General features: G+C 38.5%; 2 protein-coding genes across 2 annotated transcripts in view; both read right to left on the bottom strand.

Annotated features, from left to right (window-relative positions):
- The window catches only part of samd14 (sterile alpha motif domain containing 14), a 12,657-nt gene extending 1,451 nt beyond the window's left edge, over nucleotides 1-11,206 (bottom strand). The window contains exons 1-9 of the mRNA XM_007562083.2: nucleotides 10,873-11,206; nucleotides 7,213-7,263; nucleotides 5,793-5,950; nucleotides 5,598-5,714; nucleotides 5,322-5,508; nucleotides 4,403-4,502; nucleotides 4,243-4,311; nucleotides 4,005-4,161; nucleotides 721-840 (exon numbers count right to left, since the gene is read on the bottom strand). Of these exons, the coding sequence (XP_007562145.1) occupies nucleotides 721-840; nucleotides 4,005-4,161; nucleotides 4,243-4,311; nucleotides 4,403-4,502; nucleotides 5,322-5,508; nucleotides 5,598-5,714; nucleotides 5,793-5,950; nucleotides 7,213-7,249 (945 nt within the window). The 5' untranslated portion in view covers nucleotides 7,250-7,263; nucleotides 10,873-11,206. The remainder of the gene's footprint in view (nucleotides 1-720; nucleotides 841-4,004; nucleotides 4,162-4,242; nucleotides 4,312-4,402; nucleotides 4,503-5,321; nucleotides 5,509-5,597; nucleotides 5,715-5,792; nucleotides 5,951-7,212; nucleotides 7,264-10,872) is intronic.
- A 2,200-nt stretch (nucleotides 11,207-13,406) lies between these two features.
- Nucleotides 13,407-18,811, bottom strand: LOC103144914 (uncharacterized). Its single transcript, XM_007562084.2, has 5 exons — nucleotides 18,409-18,811; nucleotides 16,701-16,867; nucleotides 16,511-16,615; nucleotides 14,814-14,945; nucleotides 13,407-14,734 (listed from the first exon to the last, which is right to left on the bottom strand). The coding sequence occupies exons 1-5, from the start codon at nucleotides 18,422-18,424 to the stop codon at nucleotides 14,552-14,554; spliced, it is 603 nt and encodes a 200-aa protein (XP_007562146.1). The 5' UTR covers nucleotides 18,425-18,811; the 3' UTR covers nucleotides 13,407-14,551.
- Nucleotides 18,812-22,561: the final 3,750 nt, after the last annotated feature.

Below are 22,561 nucleotides of genomic sequence, written 5' to 3'. Positions count from 1 at the left end.
CGGACGGACGGACGGACGGACGGACGGACGGACGGACGGACGGATGGATGGATGGATGGATGGATGGATGGATTTAGCTTGTGAATATTTAATTCACAAGCTAAATATTTAGTTTACAAACTGTACATTTAACTTTCCAGTCCAACATTTAGGAAGCTCTTTAGTTTCCAGCTAAGGGTTTAAGTCTGATCTAAATATTTAGTTTTCAAACTGTTTGTTTATACAATAATTTCAGATTCCAGATAATCATAATCATTTCATCCTGATGTGCTAAAAGTTTTAGTATTTCTATTTAATATTAACTGCAAACTTATATCAAACTATCCCTACATTAGATGTTCAACATTCTCGATTTTGATTTATTACCACTTTATTCTCTAATATTATTATTTTGACTCCATTATCACATGACAGTATTCTTGTTATGTTATAAAGTTATTCTCATAAATAAATATGTCTAAAAATCCTGGCCTGGCTGGTCCTAATGTTCTGTAGTAGAGTTGACTTGAATTCAAAGTTCAAATAAATAGAAGCTGATAAACAGGCTAGTCAAACAAGATGGTGGTCTGGACATGCTGGCATCACTCGTAACTATGGAAACCCAAGGAGAGAATTGGTGAACAGCATCCCAAATTTTCCAAACATTAAATCTTCAATTGTCAAAATCCTTTTTATTGCCGAGCTGTAACTCAGATATATTTTGGGATTTCAGAGCGTCACCTCATCAGAGGACTGGGACAGGGTGTGGTACGGATGGGAGGATCTGGAGGACGACTCTGGAGGAGGAGAGGTGGAAGAGGAGGTGGGAGGAGGAGAAAACTCCTCACTGAGAGCCGACTCCTGGACAGAGAGCAGAAACAACATAATTATAAAATATTCCTCTTATATTTAGTTTTTAATTGCAAATCATTTAAAAATCACAATTTCTTCTACATGAAAACTATTTTGTTAGGGCTGAAACAAACAAATTATTTTGGTGATTGATTAATCTATTATTCTGATGATTAATCACTTAATCTGTTAAAAAAAAAGTTGGAATATTCTCCATATTTTTCATTCACTGCCTTTTTACTCAACATTAGAAATACATTAAAAGCTGCAAATAAACAAATATTGTCTAAAATTATTTTTAATAATTCAGTAAGAAAGATTTATGGTCAACCAGGATCCAGAACTGAGTCTTCATTGTGTCAAAGACATAAGCAAGCAGCCGCTTAGGGCCCCAGGGCCACTAAGGGGCCCCCTGAGTGGAGCTGATTTTTTATTTTTATTGTAATCATTTCTATGTCATTATAATATCAAAAACACACAATTTCGCTATTAAGTGATTTGTTTTTACAATAATATATATTTGATAATGTATGTAGAAATTATTTTACTGATTTTTTTGGGGCCCCTGGTGGCCGCGGTAGGTACCGCACGCTTCACCGGTTCCACGTGCTGCCGTGCAACGTGCAGAGCATCCAAACCTCCTAGTCAGAAGCTAAGTTAGCAAAACAATGTCACAAAAAGGGACGTATCCTCCAGGGAGGGAGAAAAGAAAGGAAGAATAGAAAAAAGCCTAGATAAAGGTTTGTTTTAATGCCTTGGCAATGTAATGATTTGTAAAAGATTAGTAAAGCTGCTAATAGAAAATTAGCTTCAACGGTCCAGTTCAACAGCCCAACATTTATGCTAGGGTCTTTGTGTTTGTGTGAAACTGAGTTTAAACTTTAAATGAGTTGATTTTCATGGTCGCTTTGTATGTTTCTGAGGTATTTTTGGCTTCAAAACACCATGTTTGATAACGTTTGATAACAATAATTAAAACTTCTCAATGTCTGACATTGTCTAGCAGAATGTTTCTACGTCAGGCTACATGGCTGCTACATCGACGAGCTGCTCTATGCTGTAGTTGAGATTTGTTGTTTGCTGCTGAGCAAAATCATTTTGTGGCTAAATAAACATTATTTTTACATCAACTTCTCAGTTATGTGAAACTTCTGTTAAAATCATTTGAAGGCATAAAATCAGTCCAGTACCGGTACCGGTCCACATTCTCAGGGGAGAAAGACTCGCCTGGTATAAATTACATTTTTAGCTATTGGAGTTATGCTTAAGATAAATTTATGTAATCAAAGAATGTCGGCTGCACCGATTGCAGTTTTCTGGCCGGTTACCGATCTTTAAAAAGCCTGACCTGCTGATTTTGATTTTGGCTGATATAATTGTCTTTTGTCTGAAATGTCGCTAAATATAGTAAAACAGTCACTGTTGGCAACAGTGGGGTGAATATTGTTAACTGTAAATGTTCAGACCTGACCTGGTTGGTCTGTCAGTCAAACCTCTCACTGCAGAGCAGAAGAGAACAGAGGCTGATTTATGAACCTTTGCTGACAAAGATAAGATTAGAGGATAATATGGGCTTCATATGTAAATATCGGCCAAACACGATCCCCCAAAATTAAGAAAATCGGCGCCCAGACATCAACTGGTTGATAAATCACTTGGCCAATAAATGTGTCCTATATTATACATGTATATAATGTAAACAGCACTGACAGAGATGCAATAAGTTTATAGCAGGTGTGTGAATGATCTAATAATCGGACTGCTGATAGCAGCCAGTCCACATTGTTAGCAGAACTAGAGGGTCCCAAAACCAAATTTCGCTTAGGGCCCCATGGAGGCTCGGGCCGGCCCTGGTCAGAGGAAGCCTTCAGCAGCCCACTGGTGGGTTTCAATCGTTCCTGGATCCCAGCAGAGCAGAAAACATACTCCAGCATTCGCCTCAGAGTGAGACATCGCTCTGCGGCTCCTGCTGAAGGATCTCTGCTGCGGAGGAGAGGAGTCGGAAACCGGAGCTTCCTTCTGAATCTGACCAGCATATATTTCACTGACCGCAGCTGGCGGGTCATGTGACCCCATCAGCCAATCAGAACTAATCTACCTGCTGCAGATAGACACTGCTCCATCAGATGTCAAATCAGTTCACTTCAACCGAACTGAGACCTGGGATTGTAGGCAGAGCAGAGTTTTTTTTGTTTTTTGTCCTGATCAGAGTTTGATTGCACATTCACATGTCCCCAAACGAACCTCTAGACAAACAAACTAGAGTTCCAGTAAAGCACACTAAACATTGATGGTGTGAATGCAGCCTAAAATGTTATCATGCTTCCCTGATCAGGTTAGGATAGATTTATGGACTATACAAAACATGTTCATTATTTTATTTTAATTTTTTTCCACAAATCATTCTTAGATAATGAGAATTTTGTCTGTTCAGGTCAGAATGATCTGTTTCAGGGATTCTGTCACTTTAAGTCCAAGTAAGCTGTTGCTAGCCACGCCCCCAACTCAACCTTTACTCACACATGAAAATGGCTGCAAGCAGATACACAATTATATAGTCATACATCTTGAAAAGCAAGTAGAGCCTTCTCCACAACCAACCAGAATGCAGCAAGTGGTTTCTGGGAGGTAAGTCAAACTGTCTTTTCCAGCAGCCATTGTACATACATACAGCCGTAAAACTAGCTGACCAAATGTGCTGCAGGTCAGCTTGGGTTGGCCTATGTTCGGCTGGGGTTGCTAAATAACGGCACATTGCCTGTTGAATATGGCTTAACAATCACCAGGTTTTTGAAACAGCTCATTTTCCAGACACCAAAAAACATTAAGTTACTGCCTCAAAATGGCAATGTGAGGTTTTTTAATTGCTTGGGCTGTTTTAGAAGCACTTGAGACCCAAATGGAAGAACAAGAACATGCAAAATGTAAATTTTACATAATAGTTCTCTCAACTAGCTGTTTGTGTTGCTCTGCTGTCAGTCATGTTCATGTAATGGCAAAAGAACCTTCCAGCGATTAAAATGTTTTCTTGTGATTTATTCTGGGCCTGAAAAAACATCCTGATCAGCTGCAAAATGATGCATTCAAGTACATCCAAAAACTGCAAAAACTCTTTACTTCTCGTTCAGAACCATATTCTGGACCTCGTACTTCAGGCCTAAAGAAGAAAGTACCTGTGAGTGGGACTTCCTGGGTCTCTGGGAGCCCAGCGGGGGGATTTTGGGGGAACATGGAGGAGTTCCAGAGGAGGAGAAGGACCCCCGACCTTCAGTGAACCAGGAAAACGAGACGAAAGATCCAGAGGACCGAGACGGACTCTCAGACGGTTCTCTGAGGACAGGAGACATGTCCAACACCGGTTAATCATGTGGTTCTGCAGGAAGCAGAAGGTTATGTTGGTGATGGACCCACCTGCTGCCCACAGAGAGCCTGTTGGATTTATCTTTCCTCACTCTGATGTAGGAACGTCTGAGCGTCACCCTGAGACACAAAGGACACCATCACCGACTGAGACGGTTGGACAGAAACACAGCTTTTATGTTTAGCATGCAGGAGAACTCAGTTTATTCACCCTAAATCCAGGAAACGTCTCTTTGTCTTCTTATCAAAGACGACGGTCGGACTGCCGGGATCGGCTGGACTCGTGTCTCGGCTTGTGTCAGAAACCAGAACTGAAACAAACAAGTGATCATAAATTAGGAGCAGGAACATGTGATTACCTGTTTACAGGAGAGTTACAGGTGTGTTTATAACACCCACTATCAGGATTGTGCATTTACAGTATTAAATTGTTTTGTGTCCTTGTTTCCAGTTGTGTTTATGACTCCAATAATCATCAATATAAGCTAAGCGATGTATCCAGGTGTGTTTAATTGTTCAGCTCTTTATATCAAAAGCAAAGACAAATCTCAGATGAATGAAATTATTTGTTTCCCAGTTGTATCTGCATGCAATTTTGAATTTTTGTGTGTATCCAGGTGTGTTTTCCAGGTGTGTATCCAAGTAGGTTAATTCACTGTATTTACAAGTTTGTATCCAGGTGCGTTAAAGTTGTGTTTATAGCTCCTATAATTAAGACTTGAGCTACAGATTTGAGGTGTGTGTCCAGGTGTGTGTCCAGGTGTGCATCCAGGTGTGTGTCCAGGTGTGTATCCAGGTGTGTGTCCTGGTGTGTGTCCAGGTGTGCATCCAGGTGTGCATCCAGGTGTGTGTCCAGGTGTGTGTCCAGGTGTGTATCCAGGTGTGCATCCAGGTGTGTGTCCAGGTGTGTGTCCAGGTGTGCGTCCATGTGTGTATCCAGGTGTGTGTCCTGGTGTGTGTCCAGGCGTGCATCCAGGTGTGTGTCCATGTGTGTATCCAGGTGTGTGTCCTGGTGTGTGTCCAGGTGTGTATCCAGGTGTGTGTCCATGTGTGTATCCAGGTGTGTGTCCTGGTGTGTGTCCAGGTGTGCATCCAGGTGTGTGTCCAGGTGTGTATCCAGATGTGTGTACCTTCGCTGTCCGGCCTCCTGTTCCTCCTCATGTATACAGGTGAGCAGTCGGAGGAGGGGCAGGATTTAGACGGCGAGCTGCTTGGCGTCACCAGAGCCTCCTGTGATGTGGCGTTGGTCAGCTGATGGTACCGCCCCCGTGGTGGAGCGACCAATGAGGCGCCCTCATCCTCTGGAGACCGACGACCCTGAGACGGCAAGGTGAAACAGGAAGAAGATTCTTTTTCATATTTTTTCAAAACAAAAGCTCTGTATGATTCCTTCTGATTGGTCTCACCAGCGATGCGTCGAAGGAAAAGGCGGGGCTTCGGGACGACACTAGTAAATCAGGTGAGGGGGAGGAGCCTCTCATGGCCAGGTGTAGAGGTGAGCGCGCGGACTGTACCGGACTTTCCTGGTAACACACTCAGAAGATCAGCCGATCGGATCATGGCTGGTATAAAACACACCAGAGTTTCAGGCTGGACTCTACCTTCCTGTCGAAGCCGTCGTCTCCTTCCGTGGAGCTCACGCTGTCACGGTAACGGGAGCGCGAGGGCCGGTGGCGGCGCGTTTTGACGGACAGCTGGGCCCGGCCCTTCTGGATGCTGTTGTCCAGCAGCTCCGTCTCCGGGACGGCCTCGTTCAGGTCTGCGACAGGAGACGGGTTCATTCAGTTACTGCGGAGAAGCTTGATGCTTCAGGAAGCAGCTCTAGAAAACCGGAGGTGAAAAAATTAATCTGTAAAAATAAACAAACGCCATGAAGCCCAGACCGGAAGGAAGTGGTTTAAAAAACCTCAAGGAACGATATGATGGTGATTTAATGACCTGCTCAATACCGCCATGATCCTGGACATCCATCCATCCACATCCATCCACAATGGACGGATGGATGGATGGATGATGGATGGATGAACTGTCTAACATCAGTTCATGTTTATTCCACAGTTTTGTTCTGATGATGCATCAAGTTTTTAACTTAATAAGCTCTTCCTCCTCCCACTCAGTCCATCAGGACGCCATCAAATATTCAGCATGCTGACCAACACACACACACACACACACACACACACACACACACACACACACTAGACTAAATGGCCTCTAAAAGCAAATAAAACAAACAAGAACTTTGTCTTGTTGATATTCTGTGATTGTAAAAATATCTCTGCATTGAAACATTCTGTCTCGGTTTTGTTGGTTTTGTCGATAATTTAAACTTATTTCTGCCGCTTGATGTATTAACCTCCCGTCTCCATGACGACCAGCATGGCAGCAGTGCACGTCTGTTTGCTCTCTTGTTAGGAGAACTCTTATTCAGGATGTGAACAACCTCCTCAGAGGAATAAAGGGTTCCCACACACACACACACACACACACACAGCGCGCGCGCACACACACACACACGCACACACACACACACACACACACAGCGCGCGCGCACACACACACACACACACACACACACACACACACACACACACACTGAGCTGATGGAGGTTTATTTCCCAGGGGGGAAGACGGATGGGGGAGGTAAACTTGATGGGGGAGGAAGGGAAGATGTGTCGGGCAGTAAAATGATGCGACAGAGAGAGAGAAGATAGAGATTTAATGAAACAGAGGATGGAGGGATGATGGATGGATGAATCGGAGGGTGGGGGAGGAAAACGAGGCAATGTTGGAGAACAAAGAACGAGGAAGAGAAGGAAAGCTGAATCCTGCAGACTTTTAGATGTTTTCAAGTGATTTCTTTGACTTTACCAGCTGCTGAGTTCTTCCTGTTCAGTTATTTCATGTAGATAAATCATCACTGCCTAATAATGACCAGCAGGGGGTGCTATTGTGCTCAGTCGAGGCGCATAATTATCATTAATGTGTAAATGAGTCCATTAGTGGTTCTGTGAGGCTCACCGAACACGTTGTCTGTGTCCTCCAGGCCTGCAGACATGGCTCTGTGATTATCTGCTCAGAGACAGGAGACAGACAGAGGACAGTGGGACAGAAGGAACAAAATGTCAAACAGCATCAAACACATATTATCTTTGCTGCTGAAGCTGCTTATGCATGCTAGTTTACGTTACGGCTAAGAAACATTTTATGACCATCTGATCTGCACTGGGACAGTTTTGATTTAACTTTGCCTGATGATAAATAGTTTTTAAAGAGGAGGTGTTTTGTAAAATTTACTTTTTTTTTTAGCTTTAGATCACGTTATAATATGACTCCTTTATCAAAAACACACCTGGAGTGTTGCTTTGATTCTTTCATGCATGTTTGAGGAATCCTTGAATCTCCTGTGGCAGCCATTCAGGGGTCCCTGAACACCTCAACCTAAACGGAGCTCCTTCAGACTAGCGGCAGTAGCAATTAGCAAACACCTGGTGGAACTGAGAGTCTGCTGAGCTTGTCATACAAACTACTGCTCAGAGTAATACTTTAATAACAGCATGAGGAGGAGCGTTGTTCTTCAGGTTTTCTCACTCCAGAATGTCCGTCTTCATCCTGTTCCACCAGAATCTGATCTTTGCCCTGAAACTGACCACCAGCTTCAACCCTGGATCTGATGACACGTCTTCATTGTTAATGTCACACGTCAACACTCATCTTCCCCAATTCTGTTGTGTTTCTGATCCAGACTGCATCATAGAGGCAATATCAGGCGTTTATCAAAGCCTGACACAATAAATAAGGCGCCACAACGACCAGCTGGTCCACAGGAAACATTCAGCTTCCTGAAGAAATCCAGATGATCTCAGTCCCTCCTCCTTTTCCTCCTCCAAACTCCCAGAGCAGTTGACCTCTGCACAGCCTCATTAAGGATTCGGCTGAAACACACGGCTGGTGTGTGAAGACACACAAAGTCCTGAGGCAAGAAGTCAGCAGGGAGACGGCGTCTCTCAGTTGATGCTACTGACCCACTTCGTCCTGCTCTGGTAAAACCTGATGTTCCAAGCAGGAAACGTTCATCTTGGTTAATATCTGCAGGTTTCTGCTTCCTCCTCTGAAAGATGACTCCCTGTTAGAGAAAATCTCCGGAGCAAAAGCATCTAATATAGTTTTTACTGAAAAAATGTCTTAAAAATGTGTTTTTCAGAGACAAAGTGACATTTTATAACACAATCATCGATGTTGGTTTCTGTTGACTTAAAAGAAATTTGACTTTGTAATTTCACACCTAGAAATTGGGTCTCTGTCTCTTTAAGAAGCTCCTGCTGTTTCTGACACGCAGAATTCAGCACATCATTAAAACAATGTTTCACCATTAATCCTTTATTATTGTTCTTAGGAGCATTGGACTAAGACGTAGTTTGTATTATGAGCTCAGCAGATGCACAGTTCCACCAGGTGTTTGCTAATTGCTGCTGCTAGTCTGAAGGAGCTTAATGGGATTCAAGAATTCCTCAAACATGCAAAGAGAATCAAAGTAAGACTCTATGCATGTTTTTGATGAGGGAATGACATTATAACACAATATAAAGCTAAAAAAAAGAGTCAGTTTTACAACTAGGGATGAAAAGATTAATCTGATTATTTGTAATGAATCTGTTGTTAAAAGAATAGATAACAATAATCATAATCAATAAATCATTAACTGTAGTACATTTGCTGAAAACACAACATACAGCAGTAATTAAGTCAAAATTATATAAATTTTGCATTTAAGATGAAAATACATTTGTTTGTAAATATCTTATGTGCAGAATTCATTTGGTGGCAGTTTTAGCTTCACCTGATTCAAATTCAGAAAAACAAAAATCATATTGATCACCTGATAATCTCCAATTATCGGTTGGTTAATCTTGAAATGAATTACCAAATCAGCCCAACACTGATGTTAAGTTGACCTTTTCACATGTTAGAAGAAATGTTTTAGTTGCAGATGCATCCTTTGCTACAAAAGGATGATGTTATTGCATTGTAGGCAAATTTTTTATTTTCTGATTTAAAAATGAACCAAATAACTTATTTTCATATTTTAATGCATTTGTAATATTGAATAAAGAAGACTTAATTGTATAAATGAAAAATGTACAGATTGTGCCAATTTTTTTTGACCAATAATCATCAAAATAGAAGAATTAATGACTAAATTAATCCTTGGCTGCAGCCATAAACTTGACCATGGATGAAGTTTACTCAGATTCAGACTTCTGCTGCAGCTCCTGCTGGGAACTCATTAAGAGTTAAAAATATCATCAAATATTGAGATGAGGAGAGAGAAACCACAATATGAGCCGCAGTAGATCAGGGTGTCCAAACTTATTGTCACGTTGGTCAAAATTTTCAGGTTGAAAAGATTCCAAAAATAAGGGAAAAATACTCACTTTTTCTATAACTCATCAACAAAGTTGCAATATTTTAATTAAATTAGTAAAATAGTTACATTTTTGTAAAGGAATGTGTAAGTTTTTATAAAATGGTTTTTCATATTTGCCTCATTAAAAGGAAGGAATATAACTTGCAAATTTTAAAAGGTGTTGATTGAAAATAAAAATAACAATTGTTCATTCTGATCAATAAAAGCAGGAATTAATTCACTGGTGTTAAAACTTAAAGACAAGTTTAATAAATTTATTAAGATCTGGATCGCAATAAATCAATAAATTGTATCATAAATTAAAACAAACTTATTTACATTTACTTGGTTTATTGGTTTTCTCTTTTCTCTCTTTCTACCAATAATTGGGAGATTATTGGTAGAAATAAAGTCTTCAGTCTGTTGTTTTGGTCTCAATTAACTGAAAGACAATGTTGTTTACAGAGACTTCATAATCCATTTCATTTGTTGATTTATTTATTTATTCAGAATGTTTAAAATGTCTTCCAGTTCCAGTGCTAAATGTTTGTTAGAATTTAAAGTTTATTCATATTTGATGGCATGTTCTTGCTTTATCACCATATAGTTGGTGATAAAGCCAACTATGTGGTTGGCTTTATCACCAACCATATAGATATTACCGTTTATAATGATTAACAATGTTATTGTTTATCGTTATAAACGATGTTATCATTTATTGCAATAAGTTCTGGGAAGATTTATCGTCTAGCAAAAGTGACAAGTGACTTTTTCTTATGACAAGAAAAAGCTCAGATTCTAAATACTTGGTACTGTTGCCAACATTTTCTATTTTAAGATTTTAATTTGTCAGCAATAAATAAAAATTAAAATAAAACTCTGGGCCACACAAGATCCGTTCAGGGTCCACAGAAGGCCCCGGACCACAGGTTGAACACCGCTGTAGCAGATGGTGTTCAAACGTTTTTCGTTTCGTTTCTGTGATTTTTGTGTCCTGATTTCTGTGTTTTTCTGTTTGCTGCATCATCTCAGGAGGTCTGGGAGATACTACAGGCTGGGTGGAGATGTTTTAACACACACACACACACACACACACACACACACACACACACACACACACACTGTCTCTGCAGTTCTGAGACAAACACACAATGTTCCCGGCTGTAAGACACACCGTCAGACAAGACGCAGAGGGTTGGACAGGTTGGACAGCAGACAGGAGGGACGGAAGACGATGAAGAGACACAGAAAGAGAAACAAACAGATGGTCTCACCTCTCAGCGCGTCTCCCTCCGACTGTTGTCATGGCACGTCAGCCTCTCCTCCCTCTGCCTCCGGGAGCAGCTGATGGAGTCGGACCACGTCTCCCAGAGTTCCTCTGGGGTTCCTCTCGGATCTGCACCGACTTTGGGGCTGCAGCGGAGGATTCTGGGAGTCGTAGTTTCCCTCCTGAGGGGCTCTGGGGCTCAGCTCAGAGCTATCTGCTGACGAGCGAGTGCTGTTTCACCGCTACTCAGCAGAACACTGCAGCCTGGTCCTGAAACAGCAGCTCCAAGGACAGCAGGAGGAGGAGGAGGAAGAAGAGGAGGAAGAGGATTGGATGGAGGAGATGGAGGGATGGACAAAGACAGCAGAGGATGATGAGACTGAAAAACATTATGAAATATATGAGAAAAACAGCTGATTCTTAGGCTTTGAGGCTAAAAATAAAAATACTTTACATAAAAACAATAGAAAACGTTAATAAATTACATTAATAATTATTCCAGGTTTCTCATAATCTTTTCTTTCTAAATCTTTTCAGGATGCTGATATCAGACTTTCAGATACAAAACCTGAATGTTTCAGTTTATGTCAGAGATATGAACCTCTGCAGTATCACCTTGTTTTCTTCCTTATCAGGATCCCTATGCGGTTTTTGCTGCAGCAGCGCCCTCTGCTGGTTGGACTCGAGCAGGACAGAAATGTGTTTTAATTAATTAATATCACTTTCCTATTATTTTAAGGATCTAACGTAGTTTTTACAGAAAAGGTGTATTAGAGGGGCGGTGTTACATACTTTCCAAACACAATCGAGTAACTCTTGCTTTCCGTTATTATAAAAATGTTGTATTCATCAACAGAGGAGAGCAGAGTGTGTAAAAATGGATTGAAATCAAGTAAAAGTATCTCTACTTAAACATGTTTTTACTAAAGTAAAAGTAAAAAGTAGCCATCAAGGAAATTACTCAAAAGTAAAAAGGTATTTGGTAAAAAGGCGACTAAAGTACTGAGTAACTGATCGAAACATAAATCATTTAACATTTAAAAATTACAGCATCAGACAAACCAAAATTTAAAGTTATGAGGAAATTTGAGCATTTTAGAAACCAAAATGGAAATAATTAATTATGAATAAAATAAATATATTTAAACAATATATAAAACTTATGAAACTTTAACAAAAACTGCATGTGTGTGCACATGGTGAATTTTTGTAATTTACAGTAAGTAGAGAATCCAGAAATTTTACTTAAGAGTAGCAACGATACTTCATAAGTTACTCAAATAAAATGAAAAAGTACAGCATAGTTTTTAGAGATTTTTTTTTTATTACTCAAGTAAATGTAACTAGTTACGACCCAACTCTCTATTACAAACAACTGAAATGATATTTAACTTTGCAACTTGAGGACCTGAAATTGGGCCGCTGTCTCTTTAAGAAGCTCCACTCTTTCTGACATCATTCAATCTATCATCACGACAATGCTCCTCATTATGCCATTTACAGTCATTCATAAGAGCTCAGCACAGTTACACTATGTGTTTTCCAACTGCTGCTGCCGCTAGTCTGAAGGGGAAAGTTGGGTTTCAGGGTTTTTTCAACCTTGCGGAAAGGATTCAAGGCACCCGGTTTTTTTTTTGTTGGGGGATTACCTTTGGACCTTGTTTTAAGTTTTAAAAAAAGTTGATTTTATATGGTATCCTTTAAAAATGACAGTTTTATTAGTAAATTAATTTATAAATTTACATAGAATTTTTAAAACATAGAATAAAACATAGAATTCATCTAAATTTCTCCAAAATTGAATAAAAATTTATTCCAAATAAACATAATAAACATAATAAATATTTAAAAAAAATATATACATTTTATTTTGAAATCTTGATCAAATCCTGAGGTCAGGTGAGGACATGAGGAAGTGATGACATCATCATTGTTTGCTGTCAGGCTCTCTCGCCCTCGGTGGCCTCTTATCAGCCATCTGACCTGGATTCAGTCCGACTCAAATAAATAAATAAAGATAAAAATATCCAACAACCCGTCAGTGATGTTAATAAATACATCAATAAATACCTAATAAATATCAATAAATAAATAAAAAAAAAACATAAATCATCTGCAGTTGATAAATAACAAATAAAGGCTTCTTTTGGTGACTGGAGTCAACAGGATTTTTAGAATTAAAGTCTCTGTTACCTTGAAAACATAGAAAAAGAGATCCTAATACTTTCACTTCCTGCTGCTGCTTCAGAATAAAAGCAGGTCAATAAACAGGAAGTTACATCTGGATCCCAGTTGTTTGAAGGTGATGAATGTTTTCATACAAAAATTGATATTTTGGTTGTAGAGGAGTAAAAAATGTTTCTCATTTTGCAGGCAGGTGGCAGCATCATGCTCATGTAGTCCGGAGGTTGTTTACATTAACTGTAAGTAAACAAATGTAAGATATGGTTGATCTGATTGTCTCTGCAGTAATAAAAATTAAACTCTGATCCGTTTCAGCCTCGGGTGATAAGAAACTTCAACATTCATCAAACTGTTTGCTTTCAGTCTGCAGCTTCTCCGCTAATGAGGCTGATAAACAGCAGAAGGAGAGATTCCTCCAAGCGCCGAGCGGGTCCAGACCTGCAGAACCCTCATCAAAACTCAGTCAGTTCTTTCTGGCTTCTTAGAAGGTTTGTAAACACGTTTGTCCCTGCAGCAGAGCAGGGACAAACCTCAACATGTGGAGCGACCCGACGTGCTGGGACAGACACTGAGCTTCAGGATTCTTCTGGATCTGATTCAGCGTAGATGGTCCAATAACCGGCCTGCAGCTTCTAGGATGTTTATCTAGCAGAACCAAACCGCACTGGATCCTTCAGTCCGTTCTGATTGAGCTCTGATATGCACAAAACTTTGTCTGTAGCTGTGCCTTCACTGACTATAAAAAAATTGTAATTATAAAAATACATTTGGATAATTTCAGAAAAACTTACATTTTTTGATAAAAAAGTTTTACTGCTAGGATTTTGGGGTTTTCGGCTGTATCAAAGTTAATGCAGTTTGCAAAATTTCCTTGAGTCACAGGAGTCGTGATCAACAACAGGATGTTACTACTTGTGGAAAATATGAAGAAGACAACAGGAAGTTGTTGGAGGATGACGATGCTGCATCTTTTTTTAAAGACTTATCTGGTGAACAACCTTATTCATGTGTAATTTTCATGAGGCCCGAGCAGCGAAGCACTGTGAAGGCCTGTTGTTCCTTTTCTTATTTAATTTAATTTCAAACTGTTTTTTTACATTAGCGTAATATCTTCAAAGTTTTGTGCAGAATTGTTATTGAAATTCAGCTAATATTCTGCTAATACTCACAAAAACATGTTAAATAAGAAATGCAGTTAAAATTACACATGAATAAGTTTGTTCACGCTGTAAGTTATTTAAAAACATTCAGCGCCATGAACCTCTGACTACTTCCTGTCGTCGTCTTCTTCACGGTTTCCACCAGTGGTCACATCCTGCTGTTGGTCATGTTACTTGTGTGACTGCAGGTTTGCAAAATAAACCAATTTTGATGCCTCATCCTAAATATTTTCACTAAATAAGTGAAAATATTTCGAAATGTAAAATTGTGCAATTTTATAGTCAATGGAAGCACAGCTATTGAGTCACCCCGGTGCGCGGGGCTTAGCGTGCAGCTGCAGCTCAGGGCCTGTTGATGGAGAGGACTTTGAAGGTCCGGTTCAGGTCATGACAGAAGGAGCGCAGCTGAGTCAGCGTCAGTTGGAGGGCCACCTGGACGTTGTGGCTGTCCTGGAGGTGAGAGGCCAGGTCCGTGCTCAGGTTCTGATCCGAAACGTCCACCGTAAGTTGCGCCACCTCCTTTAGCTGCAACAAACAGACAGCTGTTAGCCAATCAGACTACGGTCGATCACATGACGGTCGGTCACATGATGCGAGGCTTTACCTTGTTGATGTGGTTGAGCAGGTCGCGCAGGTCCGCTCTCAGGTCATCCAGACCGATCACTTTGCTGGACAGAACCTCCAGCAGGTTCTGGTACATCTGAACACCTGCTAGCATGTGGCTAACACATGTCTCCTGCAGGGGGCGACAAGCAAAAACATGATTAAACTCCTACAGAAGTTTAGAGCAGAAATATTCACAAACATGAACACTGACAAAAATAAAATCTTACCAGTTGTTTTTGGTCTTGTTTCCAGTACAAATATCTTAGAAAACTTGAAATAAAAGAAAACTAACTTTTCTGTAATATTGGTTAAAAATACATACCAGCATTTTTCATCAATATTAAGAAATTATTTACTCAAAACAAGCTCATATATTTTTCTGAAAAGTTGCTTGTAAGTTATTGTTGTCTTATTTAAAGTGTACTGACATATCTACACTAGAAACTAGACCAAAAATACTTGGTAAGATTTTCTTTTTTTTCCCAAAAACCTTCAATGTCCCATAAAACCTCCAGGAAACACCAGGCTCAACTTCATGCACTAACACCATAATAATAAAATAATTTAAGGTAATTACTGATGAATAAAAGCTTTTATGGATTCAGAAATCTCACTTTTATTTACTATAAATCTTCCTAAGGACCATCTGAACCTCTACTTTAAGGCTGGGGAATAAAACAATAACGATATCTAACGCAATAGACACTTGATCAGTATCAATAGAAAATACATCCAATACAATATTCAATAATTTCACTGAACACTGATCAAGAACCGCACTGCATTCTGGGGAAGGTAGGCAGAGGAAAGGCTTAAATCTCAACCCCTCATGGTCATCTAAGCTAGCTTGGTGGCTAGCTTAGCCTCACTCGCTCTATAGTTACCTAGCAACAAGCTGGTGAGTAACATGCAAAGTAGCAGTTTCAAGTTTTCCCCAACCTTAAAACCACTGAACCACTGTAACCAAAACCTGACAGAAACTAAATGAAACATAAAGATTCACCTTATTATGATCCTTAATGTTTCTCTTCATACCAGGAGCTCAATTACAAAATTTCTCAAACAAAAAATGACTCATTGTCTAATTAACCAAAAAGAAGAAGAGGCAAGTCCCAACCCGGACTACCTCTAGGATTCCTAAAACCTTGTAAGATACTCCAACTAATTAAGCACTGAGTTAGCCTCAAACTATTTTAAACTAACACATCCACAAATAAACCAAACATAAACTAAATGAACACCAGAAGAAGAAACGGAATGATCTCTAAACTTTTTAAGGACATACCAAACCACAACAGACTAAACATGAAGACTCACTCAACAAGTCGCAGATTTAGATTTATGGAACCATTTCATCATTCAGAGACATCAAATTCTCAGAGATGTCAAACTCTCTGAACTGTCAAGAAACAGAGTCTTTGTGCAAACCGCCTCAAAGGCTATGAAGAACCACTTAAACCAAAAATCATCCCAAAGGCTTTTCTTAGAATCAGACAAAATTCTGACAACTACTCAACAAGCCTGAGGATCTCCTGAATACACAAAAATGTTCCCTTTTTCCCATAAACACCCAATGAGAAACCCTTACAACAGCCTGAGCTACCAGACTTTAGGACTGAAATCCTTCAGTCACAACATGGAACCGCCCAACAGACCCAACCCACCCGTCCCCAACCCACCCGTCCTTAGACTGACCAGGGTAAAGTGCTCAGACGGCGCCTTGAGGACAGGAGAGGACGGGATTCTCATCGACGCTGCCATCAACTGCAGGCTGGATGCTGACGAATCCAGGCTGAAAGCCTGAGGAGGACAGGAGCGCATTAAAAACCAAAGGAGAAGAAGAAAACACCAACCAATCTGGACCAACCAAACTGACTGTTTTTACCTTGACTGTGGCAGCGTGCGTTGCAGAAATGTCCTTGAGGATTTTGTCCCCGAGCGTCTTGGCCTCCACGGCCGTTTCTCTGAACGCAGGCGGCAGGTTGGATGGCAAGCCGACCGGAGCCGATTGGACCAAAGATGCAAAGAGGAAGTACTGCAACAGGATGATAACTGAAGGAAAGAAACAAAGTAACTCCTTAGATTAGTGCCAAATTTATCTAGGAATAAGACTACAAAAATAAAAATGAGAAACCAGAACTGAAACTAAAATGCAGACATATTTGATTATTGGTGTAAGATATCTAATTTCAGTTGATTTTTAGATGAGTTTGTGCAAAAGGCTTTTTGCTAAATTTGCAAATTTAGCTAAATTACTTTATCAAATTTAGTGATTTAGTGAATTTAGCAAATCATTCGCTAAATTTGTGAATGATTTTAAAATCATTTGGAAATTGTGACAATTTTCATTAGTCATTACAACGTTTTCACAAAACATTTTCTGTATTTTCATCTTTCCGTCTTTCCCCTTTAACATGTTATTTAATTTCCCTTAGGGAAATTCTTAAACTTTAAATTTCTGTATTTCCGTATATTCTGACCAAAAACTCTTGACCAATCCCTTTACATCACGGGTGGGCAACTCCAGGGCCGGTCTCCTGCAACTTTTAGATGTATCCCTACTTCAACACACCTGAGTCAAATAATGAGGTCGTTAGAGAACCTGACTGCACTGAGGAGGTGATTCAGCTGTTGGATTCAAGTGTGTTGGACCAGGGAGACATCTAAGAGTTGCAGGACACCGGCCCTCGAGGAAAATGATTGCCCACCCCTGCTTTAGATCCTTTCTAATTTAACTTCTTGTTCCACTATATCTCTTGAACTCCAAGCCTGTGATGCTTTTTTTTTTTTTGCAGAAGCCATTTTCACATTTTCAGTACGATTTGCGCATGCAGTTCCTGTTGCCAATTCCTCAGGAAATTATTTTATTTCTATCAAAAGTAGATTTCCAAGTAGATTTTTGAAAATGTTGTTTGCACTTGAAATATGTTAAAATCTTGTCCTTTTTGTAAATTTATTGGCAGCATTTTCATCTTTTTGTAAAACAAATTTGACCTCAACTTTAAGAAAAAGCTTCCTGAAAATCAATACGGTAATTTTAGTCCACGACAATCAAAAAAGACATTGCAACATTCATCCAAACTCCAAGATGCCTCCTGGCTATAAAGAGGGATGGAAGAAATTTTAATTTGTAATAGAAAAAAAGGTATAATTTTGTTTTTATATTAGTATAATTTTCATCTATATCTGCAACACATTATCAATACAAATAATAATAATAATCAACTAAATTCCAGGACTTTTAATCATCTTCTGAGATCACGGTAGTGTTCATGAAACACAAGTGATGCTAAAGACTGAGGGATGACGTTCAATTCTTTAACATTTGCTAATCTTTCAGTTTTTGGCTAAATAAATACAAATGTACCCAGAAAATAACTGGAAACTGTTTATTTCAGCCCAAAATCTGTCTGTTAATGCTAATAAACCACTAATTAATAACTTTTAAGGCTTTAATTCAATTAACATTTTTACTTTGTATTTCCTTGTTTTGGCACCACCAGCCTCCCATACATGCCGAGTCCAGAACCAGCGGCTGTCTCTGCTAGTTCTGACAGCTCTGTTGGCGGCATGTTCTCCAGGTGTAGACCTACCTGTCCAGGTGTCCATGTCTGTCAGGGTGGCTGTGCGTGTGTGTGTGTCAGTGCGTGTCCGCTGCGCAGCTCCGGAGTTTGTCTTTCAGCTTCCATTTGGACCAGTTTGGACCTTTTATCTGAGCTCTGCTTCGCCGCGGGGTTTCCCATTGACGGGGACGGAGAGTCATGCAGTAAGCCCGAAGTTACGAAGTCTCTGAATCCCTGAATGCGTCACAGCTGTGCACGCGCACAGAGAGCCTCGCAGGGAGGGAGCTTTTGGATGGCGGTTAGGTAAACCACGTGACCGCGCACCTTTTCTGTGGACTCGGAGACACTTCTGAGTATTCCGGTCAAATTATCCACCACTCCCCTATCAAATTAAACAAAACTGACATGAGACAATGAGACATCTGTCCAGAAAATAATTTTGTTTGTGCCGCTATGCTTTTTTTTTTAGTTTTTTTTTTAAATATAAATTTATTATTGTAGTTGCTGCTGCTGCTTTTTGTGCGACTTTCTTTTTTTATTGTTTTTTTTTTATTAATTATTATCCTTTTTTAATTTATTAAATTTATTTTTTGTATTTATTAATTATTTTTTCTATATTTTATTTATTTTATTTGTGGCACTGTCTAGTTAGTTAGTTAGTTAGTTAGTTAGTTAGTACTGCTAATAATAAATACATCAATAAATGTTTCCAGAAGTTGTCAAGGTGAACCAGCCTCCCTCCTTACAAAAATTACAAAATGTACAAAAAATGGGTAAGTTTGTGTAAAGAAGCAAAAAAAAAAATACATTTGTGCAAATTACAAAATTACAAAAATCATGCAAATCTGGTATCAATCGACTGTTCTGCAAAAACTGTAGGGGCACAAGAATATAAAAATTGATTTATATATTTTGTCTGGGGAAAGGGATAAATTGATTTCTGCTGACTTTTGAACATTTTTTAAATCTTAAAATGATAACAGCACAAATGTATCCGAGTTGACTGGCACCATATTTCTTTTGATTTTGTAAACATGAAGGACTTGTGAGGGACCTGGAATCATTTATTAATATTTTTTAAAATGACAGTGGCAAAAATGACCATTTTTGTTGCACAAACGTTTATTTTTGCTTAATTTCAAGAAAGTGGAGAATCAAGATTTACAACATCAACATCCTGTTAATATATCAGATTACACTGCAAAAACCACAAAATATTACCAAGTATTTTTGTCTAGTTATTTGTGCAAATATCTTGGTTTACTTTAAGTGAAGTACAAGTTCCAATGGCAGATTATTTCACTTAGAGCAAAACATTTTTATTAATCTTAATGAATTATTGACTTAAAACAAGCTCTTGCATCTTGCAGAAAAGTGTAAGTTAGTTTTGTCTTACTTCAATTTTTTTTACACTAGAGATTAGACCAAAAACTCTTGGTAATATTTTGTGTTTTCATTTATTTTGCCTTCTTCTGCAGGTTTGATTATTCAGTAAATGTGAAAGTAATTAGAGGTTTTGTGTAAGAAAAAGTGAATTATTTGAGTGTTTTCCATCTTAGCTGCTCCTGTACAGGGTGAACCTTGCAGGGCGACTGCGTCATCCTGACTGCAGGAGTTTTAGAGGAGGAGTCTGGACCTCCATCCAGCCGCCTCACTTCCTGCCATGCACATTTCCAGGTGAACCCGTGGAAATGTACCGAAGGTGTGTTTGAGTATCAAGCTGGGTGTGTTTTTATTGTGACTGTGCTTTCTCTTCCTGTGTGTCATCATGTGTGTCGCTCTTTAAGTAATTCTGGAAGCTTATGAGTCAGCAGGAAACTCGGATCGTTTCCTTCTCGACGCAGACTCCAGCTGATCCGTTAATCCTGAGTCGGAGAAATAAAATCCCAGCATTTCCTTCTGGTTTTATTGCATTTACAGTAAACGTTTCTGAGGAAAACTGGAGTTTTTAAGGTTCTCAAAGGAGCGTTACAGTTACAATAAACCCAGTAAGTGTTTACATCCTTCTCTGGTTTCTCTGCACAGTAAACAGTTGACCATTTTTAAATGAACCAGTTGCAGATTCCCTTGGACTGTACTACATTATTTAGTTTAAAGCTACACTGTATGTCGAAATGTTGCTCTTACTGTACTGTGTTTTACTATTTATTCTGGTTTTCTATCATTTATATTCTGTCTTTTTGTGAATACTTACTTTTAATCGTTGTTTGCTGCTGTTGCACAGAAATATTCACTTTATGGGACAATAAAGGATATTTCTATTAAATTTCACTTATTTTTCTGGCTAACTAAATATTCAGCCTCATACTAAATGTTTTGGTTTAAACTAATGATTTAACTTGATCACTAAATATTTAGTGTCAACTAAATATTAGATTTATGATACTCATATTTATACTAAATATATATATTATCAACTAAATATTTAGTTTCAAAATAAATTTAGCTTGCTATCTAAATATTTATATTTGTCGTCAAATATTTAGCTGGATTTTTAAATACTTTGTGAAAGTAAATATTTAGCTGGAGTACCAAATATTTTGTATCAACTAAATATTCTGTTTATGGTACTCATAATATTTACATTAAATACTTAGTATTTAATGTAGTATTACATTATATACTACATTAATGTATATTTAGCATCAAACTAAATATTTAACTCCATATTAGATGTTTTGGTTTAAGCATTTTTAGCTTGATTAATACATATATAGAGTCAAACTAAATATTTAACCTCATACTAAATATTATGTGGATTACTAAATACTTTAGTATAAAGTAAATATTTACACTTAGCGTAAAATAAAAATTTTAGCTTACTAACTAAATATTTAGCTTCATACTAAATATATCTTTCAAACTAAGTAATACGCTTGATAACTAAATGTTTTGGTCCTAACTAGATATTTAGCCTCAGACTGAAAACTTAATTTCTAAAAATGTATTTTCAGTTCAAATTCAATATTTTTCTTCCTAGCTAATATTTAGTTAGCAAGCCAAATATTTTTTTATTAACAGCATAATCAACAAATATTGTATAAATATCAGATACACTAACAATCTGAAAACTAAAACTGGCACCAGCTGCTTCCAGAAGTGAAAGAAACAAAACATCAAAAACAGGAACAGGCGAAATTTTACATAAAAACAAACCAGCAGTAAAATATGAACAGCAACTTAAATACGACATGAAAATGAAAAACGGGGGTTTTATGGGAATTTCAGTTTGTTCATCATATGATACATATCTTGTTTTTTGACCATATATTTTATGGATAAGAAGAAGTGGCAGAGTTCCTCGTGAAAAGTGGGGAAAGAAATAGTTTTGTTTTAAAAAAATGACATTTTTACATTCAGTCACAGTTCATGTCTCTTTTCTTTCCTCAAGGTCCCAAAAACAATTTAATTCTTAGAAAATCCAACTAATTTTGGAGTTTCATAGAAAGGCCAGAGATTAAATGAAATCTTCCCACAAAACTTTTTAATAAACACATTAATAAAACAAAAATTCTGTCAACTCAAAACCTCTGAAACAAAATACAGTCTGAGGAACTTTAATAGCTTGTTTATAATTAATTCACAATTTTTATGTAATTTGAGAAGAAATATGAGAAATCATTTGGATTTGGCGCAACAGGAATTTCCAAATTTTAGGATTTTCTTCAGCCTTTTAGAGAAAAAAGGTAAGAAGTTCCCGCCGCTGATGTCGCCTGGATGCTGTAAGTGATCAGCTGACTCACAGCTACGTTTTCCAAGAAAGTTCAGCCGGTCCAGAACCAGATGTGATTAATGTGAGACGACTGGATCCGGGCCAGGATCCAGATCCTGGAGGTGTTTGGGCTCCGGGATCCAGGGAGGAAAAGTTCAAGTTATTAGTAAATAAGATTCCTGGAAGCTTCTTCTGTTTCAGACTGGGCTCAACATGTTGTTTCTCTTTAACGCCGATTAAACATGAAATGCGCCAGAAGCTGCAGAACCAGAACCATCTGCTTATTTACGCACAGAGGGAAAAGTAGAGTTATTTTTACTCAAGTAGAAATAAAAAGTTGTCATCCAAGAAATGACTCAAGTAAGAGTAAAAAGTACAGGGTAATATTTTTTTTGTCTTCTGTTGACTTGTGTATGAAAAAGTTAAAAAATAACAGAAAAAAAAAATTATTTCAAAACAAAAAACACCGTT

This window comes from Poecilia formosa, unplaced genomic scaffold (assembly GCF_000485575.1).
Source record: "Poecilia formosa unplaced genomic scaffold, Poecilia_formosa-5.1.2 Scaffold134, whole genome shotgun sequence".
Classification (NCBI taxonomy): Eukaryota; Metazoa; Chordata; class Actinopteri; order Cyprinodontiformes; family Poeciliidae; genus Poecilia; species Poecilia formosa.
This window is presented reverse-complemented; position numbering and strand designations above follow the sequence as displayed.